We start from the raw sequence: 14,566 nt of genomic DNA on the forward strand, positions 1-14,566 counted from the left end.
GCACCAATATATATATATATATATATATATATATATATATATATGTTAAACAAAATGTTTCTTTGAACGCTCTTTCTCTCCTCAAGCAGTAAAATTGATTGTTCTGCAAATAAAAATTGGGGGTTCCCCCCCCCTCTTTCCCCCACGCACATCCCAAACAATATACATATATATATATATATATATATATATATATATATATAATTTGGAAATCCGAAACTAAAATTATGGTGCTCCCTATTATGCCTCTACAAAACGATTAGAATGTATATATACATATATATATATATATAAATATATTTCGGAGGAGTGTCAAGGCAAGATTCATCACACCAAATAAGTTTAGTTAACCGAGGCTCAACGCAATTCCCGCTAATCAGTAGTGCTAAATTTACATTAAATGTACAGCGAGTGTCATATCTTTTGTATCGACACATTTCACTCTCAACACACAGCTTCTAGCGATGCAAATATGACAAAATTACTCATATTTCCAGTTTTGATAAACATAAGGAGACTTGCAAGCAAACCGAAAGCTGGAGAGTATACTTAAAATCATTAGCAAAGTCAGAGATCGATACATTTGGATCAACATAAATTACGTCTTTATTGTCTTTAACTCTGTGATGTTCCATTTGACTTTTTTTCGCTTTCGGTCTAGATTTGTTTGCTGTGATGCAAAGCGTATTAACGAGAAACTGGCTGAAACAATCGTTGCAAAATGGTGGCTTCGAGCAAAGGAAACGGTGGCCTCGATGAAGGCAATACTCGTGATCTTCCGTCTGGGAAGGCTGCTATTAGCACTGCTGCCTAATCAATATCGCGGGTGAACGGGGGCCGCCTTGGGACTTCTCTGAAGGCGGGATGCACCCGATTGGGACGGGAGCCAGGACGCAGATAAGTACAAAACAACATCGGGATCCTTGAAAAAAACAAAAGCGCACACGGGCACTGTGAGACGCCGGCACCACTTGCTTTTTCTCTGGTGATGCCGAGTGAAAAACATCGTTGTGCAGTCCGAAGACATACCATTCCGTACCCCTTCTCTCCCTTTTGCCGACGTCGTTTCAAGAGTAAGGTTCGTCCCCATCTGGCTGCAAATGGAACCGCGTAGACTCCCTGTCCGATGATGCAATCGATAACGTGCCTTCCGCCTGCGAGCGAACCGATGATCGATCGGAGAGTTGGTGCAGCCTCACTTTCTACACGACGCTGACAATGATCGGCGTGTTGCTGCTCCTGCCTTAACGGTGGGCCCGTATACCGTGTCCGGCGGGATGAAGTGGATCGGAAACCGATAGGTCGAGCGATTACGGCTTCGCTGACCGCTTCCTCGATGCTCACGCTTTCTGCCACCGGTTTTGTTATTACCCGGGGGTGCGATATTACTCGATTTGAAGCTCCGCAACAGGGATGCGCCCTGCTGTTATGTGCGAAGAATTTCGAGGACCCGAAAAACGGCATGTTCCTTCGATATATATACATATATATATGAGGGTGTCGAACCGGAACCGAACCGAAAACCGGAACCGAACCGCTATTTTTTCCGGAACTGAACCCGAACCCGAACCGTTATATTGTTATCGCGATGAACCCGAACCGGAACTGAACCGGAAAAAAAATAACGGTTACCGGCCTATGTCAAAACGGTTCGGCCACGCGCTGTTGACAATGAATGTGCTATCAATGCCATTTGTTTTTAAGCGCCGTCAACTGACACACACCTCGCTTACATATTTTTCTTCTCCACTCAGTCTTAGCAATATAAACGCTGCATCCATGAATCTTGACAAACGCTGCATCCATGAATCTTGAAATAGGAACCAGTATTGCGCTGGTCGCGGCTTGCACGGAAAAAAGAGAATTGTAAGGCTGTGCAAAAAAAAAAATCGCGTCACGGGATGTCATTTTCTTACAATCTCATAAATCCTAAATGCTGCTGTGTGCTCATTTCATTACACGTTTCTAGAACGCGCGAATTCTTGAAGCTTGCTTCCATCGGAATGAGAAAAGAAAAGGCTGTGGAGTTTGATAATGTTTGAGGGAGAGAAAGAAATTTTATTTACAGTTGAAATCAGCATTCATAAATTATATCTGCTCTTCGCTGCCCCAACCACCGGTCAGAGTATATCGAGCTATGAAGTGTCAAGAATTACATGCCGCATTTTTTCGTACCGGAAACTCGATAAATGCGGGGAAAAAAAAAAGAGGGATACAAACCCCAGTCGCTCGCGGAGAACCGAAGCTGCGCGCACTTTCGAATTCGACAAAGGATCTGCCGAGCTTCTGTTGCTTCCGTCGCCTGCCCAGCGTAGTCATGGGACACAAGCGGGCGCGTGCGCTCAAACCAGCGCTCAGCACACGCTGGAGTTAGCGCCCGTGACAGACAGCCCTGTAATGAGACAGTCGTTGTTTGCCGCTTGCATTGGCTACAGGCTTTTATAAACGTTATGCACTACTAGTTTCGACTACTTTTCATTTGTTTTCATCGGTGTCCGTATTATACATGAATAAACGCGCGAGAGCGAATCGAATTCTACGTACGTTTGCCGTAACCCGTACACTTTTGGGGTGTGCACCCTCCTCTTTTTTTTTTCTCTCACAAACACGCCGTTTGTCTGTACTTATTTCGCGCTGGCTTTCCGACTCCCTGCGCCCGACACCGCTCGTCCCCGGGAATACGGCGCCTTGCAGTCCCGCCGCACTGGAGCCGAGGCAGAGAGAGGGTTGCCTACGGGCAGAAGCACAGGCGCTTGTAGCGCTTTAGAGGCCAGCTTCCGTGCGCCCACTCCGGTAGAGCCAGGCTGACAACGAGTGTGCTGCCCCAACCCGAGGTAAGTCAAGGTGTTCCATTTTGGTTTCTTGAACGGCGTTTTCTTCTTGAACTCCACATTCACGCGTGCAAATGCTAAAATATGGTAGTTATTGCCTTTGTGAAATCGTTTAAAGTTATGTAACGGCTTTGTGATGCAGTCTAGAGAAAGGTGGCGAATTCAATTCCTTCGTTTTTTTAAGGATTCTGCGTTCATGTCCATTTATAGGGAAGATTCATTTCGATATTTGAAGGTATGTGGCCATTGAGAAAGCAGCGTATAGTGGATAAACACCATCATCCGAACGCAGGGGCTGCCAGCCCTGTTTCCTTGTCTATACATAATGGACCGCGATGTAAGTCCAAGTTGTTCAAGGGAACCGAAACTTCGATGAGCATTCGATGGCTTACAACAGCTACCAATGAACTACTAGCGATTCAAGAGGCACAAAGGTTTATCATGATAATTTGGCTTCAGAGTGGTTGCTGTCATGCAGAATAGGCAGTTTAATTTTCCTTAGTACTTCACGCCGTTGACAAGGGAAAAAGGATCGCCGCCGTTCACTACATTTCTCGTCCAGTGTAATTTTCGCTGATCTCAAAGAAAAATGTAAATTCTCCCGTGTTTACGTTTTGGGACCGATGGAAATTTGGGACGTTTTGGGACCGCGGCACAGCTCAATGAGGTCGGTTATTACCCCATGTAGGAGTTTATCCAGAATAGTTTTCGGAAAGCATTTGTAGCTATTGAGAGCCAGTACATGTTTCAAGTATAGAGCTTGCAAATAGGATCATAAATTTACCAGAATAATTTTCATATTACAGCACACAGCGGCATGGGCGAAAGAAGAAAAAACACAGCTAGGAAGTACTTCTCGTATGATGATGTAACCGAGATGTCAAAATGCGGTGTTGGAAGTTGTTCTGCGCAAATTAAGAGCAACCATGCAGCTAATCTCCAACGACACCTGCAGAGGTATCATTACGAGATCTACAGGAAGGTCTTTGCGGACTCCTCCATGGCCCCTACAGGTGCAGAAGCAAGCTCAGCAAAACGACCACGTTCATCTGGGCAACAGAAGCTCACTGCTATGCTACCAGCTGGCACGGCTGGAGTGTCGATAAGTGATCAAATAATTGTTAGCGCTTGTGTAGAGCTGTGCACTGTGAATGGCAGACCGTTTGCGCTGATGGAAGACTCCGGTTTCCGAAAAATTCTTTATCCTCTGCTCGATGGTCTTAGCACAAAGACTGTCATAAACGCCGAAAACATTCGGACAAGAGTAGCTCTTTTGGCCGATGAAATGCGCGAAGAAATCCGGCAGCAAGTGAAGGGAAGACTGATATCGCTTAAAGTTGATTATGTCACCAGTATGGACAGATGAATGCTTAGTGTCAACTTGCAGTTCGTTTCCGATGGAAAAATTCTCCTCCGGACGCTCGCGATCAAAGAATTAAAGGAGGGGCACACAGCTAGCTATTTGCAAAGTATCCTGCTTGAGGTACTGGCGGCGCACAATGTCGAGCTATGCCAAGTGTACAGCATCACTACAGACAACGGCACAAACCTAGTGAAGTCAGTCAAGTCGCTCATGGAAGATCAGCAGCAGCAGTCGGGAAGTGATGACGAAGGGGAGGTCACTGGGGATCAGAACGCTGAGCTGCAGTTGACAAGTGATGACCCGTTCTACGACACGAGACCGTGGCCTGGTGTACTGAGGGGAGTACGATGCGCAGCGCATAACTTGCAGCTAGCAGTTGACGACGCGATGAAGAAGGCCTCCGTCAAGGCCACTGTTGCGAAAGCAAGAGAAGTTTGTGAGAAACTTCGGTGCCCAAATGTAATGATGATGATAAAAAAACTAAACTTAAGGAAGCCCATCCTGAACTGCCCAACTCGCTGGCACTCCACCCATGATATGTTGGAACGTTTGCTCGAACTTCGGGGGTTTTGTGTGGAGGTGTCTGCCACAAATCGTGACTTGTTCCTTGCCGGTGACGAATGGAGTAGAATAGAGGACATTGTACGAGCTCTCCACCCGGCAAACAAGACAACGCTCACCCTGCAGTCACAACAGTCGACAGTCGGTGATTTCTACGGCGCTTGGATGAAATGCGTTATAGACACAAAGAAAGTGGATTCCACATTTACACGCTCTGTTGTTGATGCACTCAAGGCAAGGGAGACTTTGCTTCTTCAGAATGACGCGTTCAAGGCGGCGGTCTTCCTTGATCCGAGGTACGACATTCTGCTGTCTGAAGGCGACAAGCAACAAGCACGCGCTCACTTGAGCAACACGTGGGCCAACATTGTACGCTTCAGCCGTGACGCCAACGACTGCCGAGAATGTCCGACATCCTCTCTAGGCAGTGATGATGAACTAGACGCTCTGCTGAAGGAAAAGGAAAAATCATAAGAGTCTGAAAATTACGAAAAAAGAAGGGCACTGAAGTCGATAGCGGCAGCATTGAGCGACTTCGAAACAGAAAAGAGACTAAAGAAGGATGAAAACGTCCTTGCCTATTGGGAGACGCAACGACTGGAACGCCCCGAGCTTCATGAACTCGCTAAAGCTGTGCTGGCGTGCCCAGCAACTCAAGTGAGCGTAGAGAGGACTTTTTCTAGCTTAAAGTTCATACTTTCTTCTCAACGCGTTAACTTGTCAGAGAATACTCTTGACAATATTTTGCTGATGGGTGCTAACTGGGGAGAAAAAAGTAAAAGAGCAACAGTTCTGCTTCTACATTTTTGTTGAATAATGTAACAACACAAAAACTGTTTTGTTTTGTCGTCGTTTTTTTAGGTTTGTGTTTCTGGGAGTGGTACAATACCTCATATGTGCATTCAGGATGTTTTCTTCTATTTTTGTAAATGGCAGCTGAGTATAATGCTTCCAGATGCTTATTCAACCGTGTTCTGTCCGCCGGGTCGTGCAGTGCAGCCTATTTGTGCCGTAGAGTGACGGGTTGGAGGTTTGTATTCATCGTCACACAATTTCCTTGCTGTGTGAGTACTTTTTTCGAAAGTGCCAATTTTATATGGCTGCACAATAACACTGCTAAAATCTCCTATTGTTTGACGGTAAAGTTTTCTTAACACAATTAGCGCCGTCACCACGGGGTCTGCAGCAGCCCTCTTAAGCTACATTGTAATAATTGTGATAATCCACGACTGATGATGTTACACCTGATCCTGCGGGCCGTTTTGGTAACCAAGTTGAAACTGTATAATTATATGTAATGGTGGATTTCTTTAAAGCTCGGTAGCACTGTAACCAACTTAATACCAAGTTTGGTTTTTATCAATATTGCGTTATTGTTGTTATTGTATAACTAATGTTTTCCCCGTCAGATGTACGTTGTCCATAACGGATTTAAAGGGATATTTCATTCTGATATGATCCTTTCGTGGTTAACGATTTGAATGAATAAATACACAACTTCGTTTCAAACTTCCGTTTCTGCGGTAATCTTTCCAGGAGACCGTTTGTTTTGTACCGTTTTCGGTGTGCTCTCCGGAATTTGGGATTTATTCTCCTGCGCATTCCTTGCGTTTCTAATTTTAAGACTTTGCCTAAACTGCAACTTTTTGCGCAGTAGAGAACAAAAGCGGGAAATGGAAAATTTCCCGGGTCGTCCTACGCTTTGTGGTATCCTTAACCTTTTTGTTGTTGCAGACTAGTGCTTACTTTGATTGCTGCAGAAACTGTTGAAAGGGCCACGAAAACAAAAACAAGCTGGTATTTGAAAAAACCGGCTTTATTCCAATAACAATGATACCAATTTCAACGCCACTTAAATACAATTATGTATTTATTTTTGAAAAAAGATCAATCAGTGGCAAGTTCTTTTTTTTGCGAGAGAATAACCTACGTCATAAAGCAGCTACTCATAGTAACCACGTGGTCACTGGAGCAGAAGTGGTTGCCTTCTCCCGCATCCCTTTGGGCGTCCAGGTAATATAGTGTGCGGTGTAGTTAGTTTTGTGCGAGTGGCGGCCGCTGACGAAAGCCAGCACCACGATGCATCCGGTTTCGTATAGGCACTTAGAAGCTAATATATTTGTGAGACAGCGAACTCTTCTTTTTGAATATTTATCCTATTGCGTCCTTCTGGCGTTGCGTTCGGTGAAGTGTTTTTCATATTCCGTATCTTGTTTAATGAAAACTTCTTTAAGGGTCTACTTTGAGTTACCGAAGGCTAGTTCAAATAAAGAAAGCTGTATTTTCTCCCCACTGTTCCTTCAATTGCTTACACGCCGAGGTGGCGGGATAGTTAGCGAGTTCTACTTGTAAGTGGGTTTGTAAGGAGGTCGCGGATTCTACAGCTACTGCGTCGGACCCAATTACATGAAGTCCAAATGCTTAAACGTCGGTGAGGTAACCTTTGAGTAAACATAAAGAAACCATTCCTGGTAGAAATTCCTGAGCCTTACACTACGATGTATCCCGTTTCGTATGTGCTGATTTCAGATGTTTTATTTGTAACTTATTTTGATGTTGCAATTTGTCATTTATAATTTCCGAACCGGTTCGCGAACCGGTTCAGCGCCCCGAACCGGTTCACGAACCGGTTCGCGGATCGAATTAATGGAACCTGAACTGAACCGGAACCAAATACATTTACCTGAACCGTAACCGAACCCGTATTTTTTTCGGTTCGACACACTGGTACATATATATATATAAGTGGTGAAGATCTACAAATGCTTCCTTTGCTATATATGCAAAAATAAGGTCAGCAGAAGCAGCAGCCGTGGGAAGGTAAACACAAAATATATAATCGAATGGCGAATTAAGAAACAAGGCAGACACAAATAAAGAGTAGAGCGCCAAAAAAATGTTGTTTTAGTTTACAAGAAGGACAATCAAAGCTAATCACACGACCCCTATATACGCGGAGAATACACTTAAAAATAACAAAATAATAACCATGCTGAGTTAACCTGAGACTGGGGTAGAGAAGAAGCATCAAAAAAGTAGAAGAGACAGAGAACAAACAGGACGACGTATTGAGACGTCGTCCTGTCTATTTTCTGTCTCTTTTACGTTTTTGATGTTTCTTTTCTACCCCAGTCTCAGGTTAATTCAACATGGTTAATATTCACCAGCTCGCCTGCACCTTTACGATTTTTTCTATGAACAAAATAATAGTCCAAGTGAAGCACCAGATTTTACAAAATACGACGAAGCGTACAAGAGTATTAGTGCGTAGCTCTTGAGGAGGAGGAGGGAACGGTACTGAAGGTGGGGGTCATGTGACCTCGGGGGGCGGGGGGGGGGGGAGTCACCTGATCGCCCCCCCCCCCTCCCCGAGGTCACCGAAGGACCCGAGGTGCTCACGCGGGTCTCGGGGGGGGGGGGAGGGGGGGGGAGGGGCTCGCGGTTACGCCGACGCCGACGCCGCTCAGCCCGGAAACGGGTGCCTAAAAGCTGGGCGCTAAAAGTAACCGCAATTTACTCGTAAGAATATCAAACCTAGCGATAGACTGCTTTGCTGCACATATGTTTTGACCTACCACAATAGGGTGCTGTGCACGCCGGCTCGCGACTTCATGAAAATGTCACGTTACCAAAGCACTTTCAAAATGGCCGTCCCCTTTTTTGCATGCACTGGAGAGGAGCAGCGTTCGGTTACCCGATTTTTGGGTGCAGAAGGCGACAAACCTGCGGATATTCATCGCAAAACTCTGAACCATTATCGAGATGCCTGTGTATCGCGTCGGCAGGTGTACGAGCGACACGAAAAGATTCCAAGTGGAGCGTCCAGTTTGACGGACGCCCCTCGCTCCGTCCGGGCTCACACTTCAACGACGCCGGACTTAATCTCTGCTGTGGAACGGCTCATACACGGGAACCGGCGTGTCACCATCGATAAAGTGGCAGAAGAATTGAATATTAGTCACGGATCGGCCCACCATATCATTCATTGTATTCTGCATTACAACAAACTATCCGCCGGGTGGGTACCAAGACAGCTTACGCCGGACCTTAAGGAGCGGCGTATGGATGCTTGTGAGGTGCTACTGCGACGCTACGAAGCCGTGGGAGGTGATTTTCTTCCACTCATTGCCATCGGTGATTAATGCTGGGTACACTACGTCCAGCCAGAGACAAGGCGAGCAAGCAAGGAGTGGCGACACACAACGTCCCCAAGGCCGAAGAAGATCAAGACAGTGCCAACGGTGGGCAAGCTAATGCTCACGTTTTTTTGGGACCATAAAGGCCCTAATAGTTGAACATTACATGCCCAAGGGACTTACTGTAAACCGTGCATCATACTGCAACCTTCTTGAGAACCACTTGAAGCTTGCAACCAGGTCAAAGAATCACGGATTGCTCAGCTCGGGGGTGTTGCTGCAGCACGACAATCGGCGCCTTCACATGGCACGTACGACAGCGGAAAAATATCAAACGACTGCGGTTCGAGTGTATTCAGTACCCACTATACTCGCCAGACCTCGCACCGGGTGACTTTTACCAATTTGGAGCCCTCAAAAGGGCTCTCGGCAGAAAGAAGTTTGATGCAGATGATGACCTGAAATCGGTGGTGCATTTCTATCTCCGTAATCAGCCACAAGATATTTTTGTTTTTTTCGTCGCATCTATGCATTGGATAAGCTTTGGCGCTCATATATCGAGCGAGGGCGACAATGTTCAAAAGTAATAATGTGCTTTTTACAATATCTATACTACCACACAAATAACAAACAAAAAATTGCCGTTACTTTTTTACTATTTTTGTACATTGTTAAATAGAAAATAGATTAGAGCTTTAAAAAGAAAAAAAATTAAAGTGGTTTACAACTCCCTGTAACACCAAATTAGAGCGCATTTCTTGAGGAGGAGGGAAGGGTACTGAGGGGAAGGTATACCCCTTTTTTCCCTCCTTCTCCTCCTCCTCCCTTCATTCTTCGATCCCCTCCGGGGGGGGGGGGGGGTCACGTGACGTGGGGGGTCGCGGGACCTGGGGGGTCACGTGACTCTGGGAGGGAGGGGTCACGTGACCCCACGGCTACGTCGACGGCGACGCCGATGCCGATGATGGCGCCAACGCCGCTCAAGCCGGAAACTGGCCCCTAAAAGCTGCGCTCTAAAAAAAAGGGGGGGGGGGGGGGGGGGGGTCCTGACGTCCATCGACGTTTCCACAGTTGCACTTTCTTCTTTAGGACGTCATGCCAAATGACGCAGTTGGTTGGTTTTATACAAGATCTAGGGGGAGGGTGTTAACGCGAAAGTTCAAAGGAGCTTGTTGTCGGGAAAGGGAAGCGCGGAGTATTCCAGGGCCGAGCTCACTTTGTCGCGACGAGGGAGGACGGTTGTAGGCTCTGTTTGGACGTGCATTCAGGCTGAGGAAAAACGGTGCAATGGGTCATTGGTGACGATCTAGTATGTTGGGGTCATGTGAAGCTATCTCCTCCCCTGTTTCTGAAAGCTGGTTCGTCCAGGCCTAAAAATAATAGAAAAGCAGGGCGGGTGCACTGCGACCGATGGCCGTTTAAGCTGTGTATTGTTGACAGAGTTCCCAAAATCTTGGTTAATTTTGCACTAAAATTTATGAATAAGGTACGACTAGCTAATTTGTCTATCTATTTGAGTCTTAACGCGCCTCTGCATGATGAATACATTTGCATTCGTTAATGCATGTCTTGGCTGGCTGAAATGTTTTCATACTGGAAGGCTGGGTTTGCCCCTGGCTTCGGCCTTAGTGTTGTTGAATCCGAGACGAAACGCAGTTTTAGTTTGTCCAATGTACTGTTATTGACATGTGTCACATTCAATAAGGTCTATTAGGTTGTCCGAGTCACAATCGATGTCCCTGCTAATCGTGTGACGCAAGTGCGAATTTGTGCTACATACAATGTATGCGGAAAGCGTTTGACGGCAGATATTACAAAAGAAATTTTACATGATTTACATCCCGCTGGTTTGGAAGAACTTGGTTTATTTAGTTTTGCATGTACGAGATTGCCACAAACGTTTCGAGGTTGTTTAAAAACCGCTCTAGTCGAGTCGGGGAATATTTCGTTCAGTATAGCAGATTTGTGCCGCAAATACTGATTTTTTTTTTTAGATCGAGTTGATGGCTTAGGAGTTATTGCGGTACATGAGTGTAAGGTTCACGAGAATTTTTGATGTATTTGGCGTGGTGCAAGGAGAGAGTACTAAATTACGATCTTTTGAGCCTGTCTTTTCTATCGCGTTATCTACTAAGACCGTTTGATATTCACGCCTTTGGAACGCTGTCTTAGTTGTTCCAAATTTTTGTCTAGATCGTCACCGATTGAATAGATTCGGCGTCATCGGAGGGTTTGACTATAGGGGATGTTTGTTTTTAGATGGCGGGAGTGCGAGCTTTCGAACGAGATAAGTTGCGGTGAATTAATTGCTTTTGGGATGAGCGTGGTGCTTAGTACACCATCTACGAGTTTCACTGAGAAAATCAAGAAGTAGATAATTGTGAGGGAATAAGAGGTTGTAAATTCTATACTAGGGTGAAAATGATTAAAATTTCCATAAAACAAAGTAGATCGCTAATGCAATGCTCCCGAATTTTAGATCTGTCGTCAATATTTTGTTTGCAAAAAAAGGGTTTGAGCGCATTGTCAAAAAAAAATACTATCCTCCAAATTTTTTATGAATACGTTCACGTGGTTTGGTGCCATTTTGTACCCATTGCTCTACCATTAGATTGAAGATAATGGTCGTCGTCAAATTCGAAATTATTTAAAGTTTTGAAAGAGTCTCGTAATCGACAAGTTTTTTTTTTCTTTTTTTTTGTGGTTGTAGGCAGCAACCGTAGCCTGAATGCTATCCGCACGCAGTATGTTGGTTTGGAGGGAAGATACATCTAAGGTTACCAATAGTGCATTTGGGGAAGTCTACTTCCGAGATAAGATTTAGGAGGATGTGTCGTGTCTTTTATGTATGAATTAAAAGTTTCGGGGGGATTCTGTATGAGTTCACATTTAAGTCACTGTGCTATTGGACGAGACAATAGGTCGGCCTGGGCGTCCTGGTTTGTAGATTTTGAGTAGGACATAAAAACATCCTAGTTTGAAGTCGGAGCGAGAGAGAAAATTTAAAGCGTGGTTGTCTATTTTTGTCATTTTATGTAAGCCCTTTGGTTGTAGATCGGCCACGCCCCCACAAGCACGGTGGCATTTGCCATCTCTTTACGTCTTCTCTCTCTTTTTCACTCTTGCCTTCCCCTTTCCTGTCTACCATATAAGCGCAAGCTGTGCAGGAGTAAACGTTGTTGGTTACTAGCCGCTATCCTCATGTTTTCTGCGACGACGTAACAGTGGCGACGACGATGCGATAGTATATCTTCCGCTGCTCTGCCCGGCAGACGTGGTCAGCGATGCAATTCCGCCGCAGTTCGACGAAGCCGTCGACAAATGGCCCGCCTACCAAATTCGACTGGAGGCGTTCTTCGAAGGCAACGGGGTGATAGACGTGAAGAAGAAACGCGCCTTGCTCGTCGCAGTGCTGAGCACAAACACTGTGGACGTCTTCAGCGGACGCTGTGCTCTATCAAAGGTTATGAACTTCCGTACAGCGAAGTGGTCGACCTTCTGCAGCAACATTTTTCGCCAAGACTGAACGAAACTGCCCAGTCGTACAAGCTCTTCTTGCGCAACCAGCTGCCGGGGGAGCCGGTAAGAGACTTCGTTTAGGCCATTCGACAAATAGCGGACACGCGCAACTTTGGAGACACATTGGACCGATTGCTGAAAGATCCGATAGTCTGCGGTCTCCAAAATTCAATGGTCCGTCAACAACGTTTGGCCAAGCCGTTCTCGACGATAACCGAAGTCGACGAAATCGCCGTAGCAGCAGAAATCATCATCATCATTTATTAAAACTTTGAAGGCCATTGCTGGCATTACACAAGGTGGGTGTAACTGCTGAAAAAACATATAAAGGAACAAACAAAAAAGTGGGTTACATGCTGGAAAACATTGTTATATAAAGCAGCAAAAACAGAAGAAAAAAAAACAAAAAAAAAACACACACACACTTAAAACATTTTTAGGGAAAAACAGCTGATGAAACAGAAAAATACCCAAATAAAACATTTCTATAAACACGATTTGACTTTGCTATTAGTGTAAATGCAGATGGATGGTCAGTTGGGATATAAAAGTATTATAATCTGTCTGGGTCACGATACTGTTAGGCAGGCTATTCCAGTCCGTTATTGGGAATGGCAAGGTGGAGTAAAGAAACGAAACTGACGATGCGAAAATTGGACGAACTTTACAGACGTTATCAATGCGAGGAAATATACGAGTGGCTGGGGATAATAGTGAAGTTCTGATGTCATGGTTATGATAGTAAATCTTGTGAAAAAGAGACAGGCGTGATAATTTCCTTCTGGTTGAGAGGAGATCAAGGTTAGCTTTCATTCGTAAAGAAGTGATGCTGGTGTCTCGTGAATAATCTGAAAAGATGAATCTGATTGCGCGATTTTGAAGTGCCTCTATCTTTGTTATCAATGAATGTTGCCAAGGGGACCAGATGGATGACGCGTATTCAAGTTGCGATCTTACGAGTGTAGTGTAGGCTAGTTGTTTAACTGATGATGGTGCTAGTTTCAGATTCTGTCGAAGATACCCAAGAGAGCGATTAGCATTAGACAGGACGTGTGTTATATGCGTGTTCCATGAGAGATCGTCAGATAAGTGAACACCCAGATATTTGTAAGATGGACACTTGGTAATTACCTGGCTGCACATGGTGTAAGTGAAAGAGAGAGGACTATGAGCACGCGTGAAGGAAACGAGATTTGTTTTAGAAAAGTTAATTGTCATTTTCCACTGTTTACACCAGTCGGCTATTAGGTTAAGGTCAGCTTGTAGGGTTATGTTATCGTTCAGGTTAGATACAGATCAATAAATTACGCAGTCATCAGCAAAAAGTCGAATACAGGACGTTATGCGATCTGGTAGGTCATTTACAAATGTTAAAAAAAGCAGAGGTCCGAGAACACTCCCCTGGGGGACTCCGGATGACACAGGAGAATAAGCTGACGACTGGTTGTTAATAACAGTATGCTGAGTACGATTGGTTAAAAATTGTCCTATCCATGATGTTACGAGTGGATGAATGTGAAGTTGGTTTATCTTGAGCATGAGTAAACTGTGGGATACCTTATCGAATGCTTTAGAAAAATCAATGAATATGGCGTCTGTCTGTATGTTATTATCGATGTTACTGTGTATTTCATGAACAAGTTGTACAAGTTGCGTTTCGCAAGAATATGATTGTCTGAACCCGTGTTGGTTTGGAAAGAGGATGAGGTTATTTTCGAAATGCTTCATGACATTTGAATATATTATGTGCTCAAGTAGCTTGCAGGGGACACTGGTTAGAGATATAGGACGATAATTTGATGGTGAAGTTCGATCCCCCGATTTGTGTATGGGGACCACTCTGCCAATTTTCCAATCTGTAGGAAGCTCGCCGGAAGACAAAGATTGTTGGAAGATTATTAACAAGAAACGAGCTGAGTGTAGTTTAGTGTTTTTCAGTAATTTGGAATTAATTTTGTCGTCCCCAGAACTCGACGACAACTGTAACCTTTCTATAGAGCTTATGATACCTGCATACGTTATTTCAATGGCAGCCATGGGAGTGTGATATGCGTTGTTAAGATGAGGCATGCTACTGTGGTCATCTGTGGTGAAGACTGAGGTGAAATAGTCGTTAAGACAGTTGGCGCTTTCTTCATCCGATAATGGCAACCGAT

At 44.8% G+C, this 14,566-nt stretch overlaps 1 protein-coding gene across 1 annotated transcript; it reads left to right on the forward strand.

The window, feature by feature from the left end:
- Positions 1 to 4,197: 4,197 nt before the first annotated feature.
- Positions 4,198 to 5,229, forward strand: LOC120843099 (zinc finger BED domain-containing protein 4-like). The gene has a single exon (XM_040214329.1). The coding sequence runs from the start codon at positions 4,198 to 4,200 to the stop codon at positions 5,227 to 5,229; it is 1,032 nt and encodes a 343-aa protein (XP_040070263.1).
- Positions 5,230 to 14,566: the final 9,337 nt, after the last annotated feature.

This window comes from Ixodes scapularis, unplaced genomic scaffold (assembly GCF_016920785.2).
Source record: "Ixodes scapularis isolate PalLabHiFi unplaced genomic scaffold, ASM1692078v2 PGA_scaffold0__279_contigs__length_252992795, whole genome shotgun sequence".
In the NCBI taxonomy this organism is placed as follows: Eukaryota; Metazoa; Arthropoda; class Arachnida; order Ixodida; family Ixodidae; genus Ixodes; species Ixodes scapularis.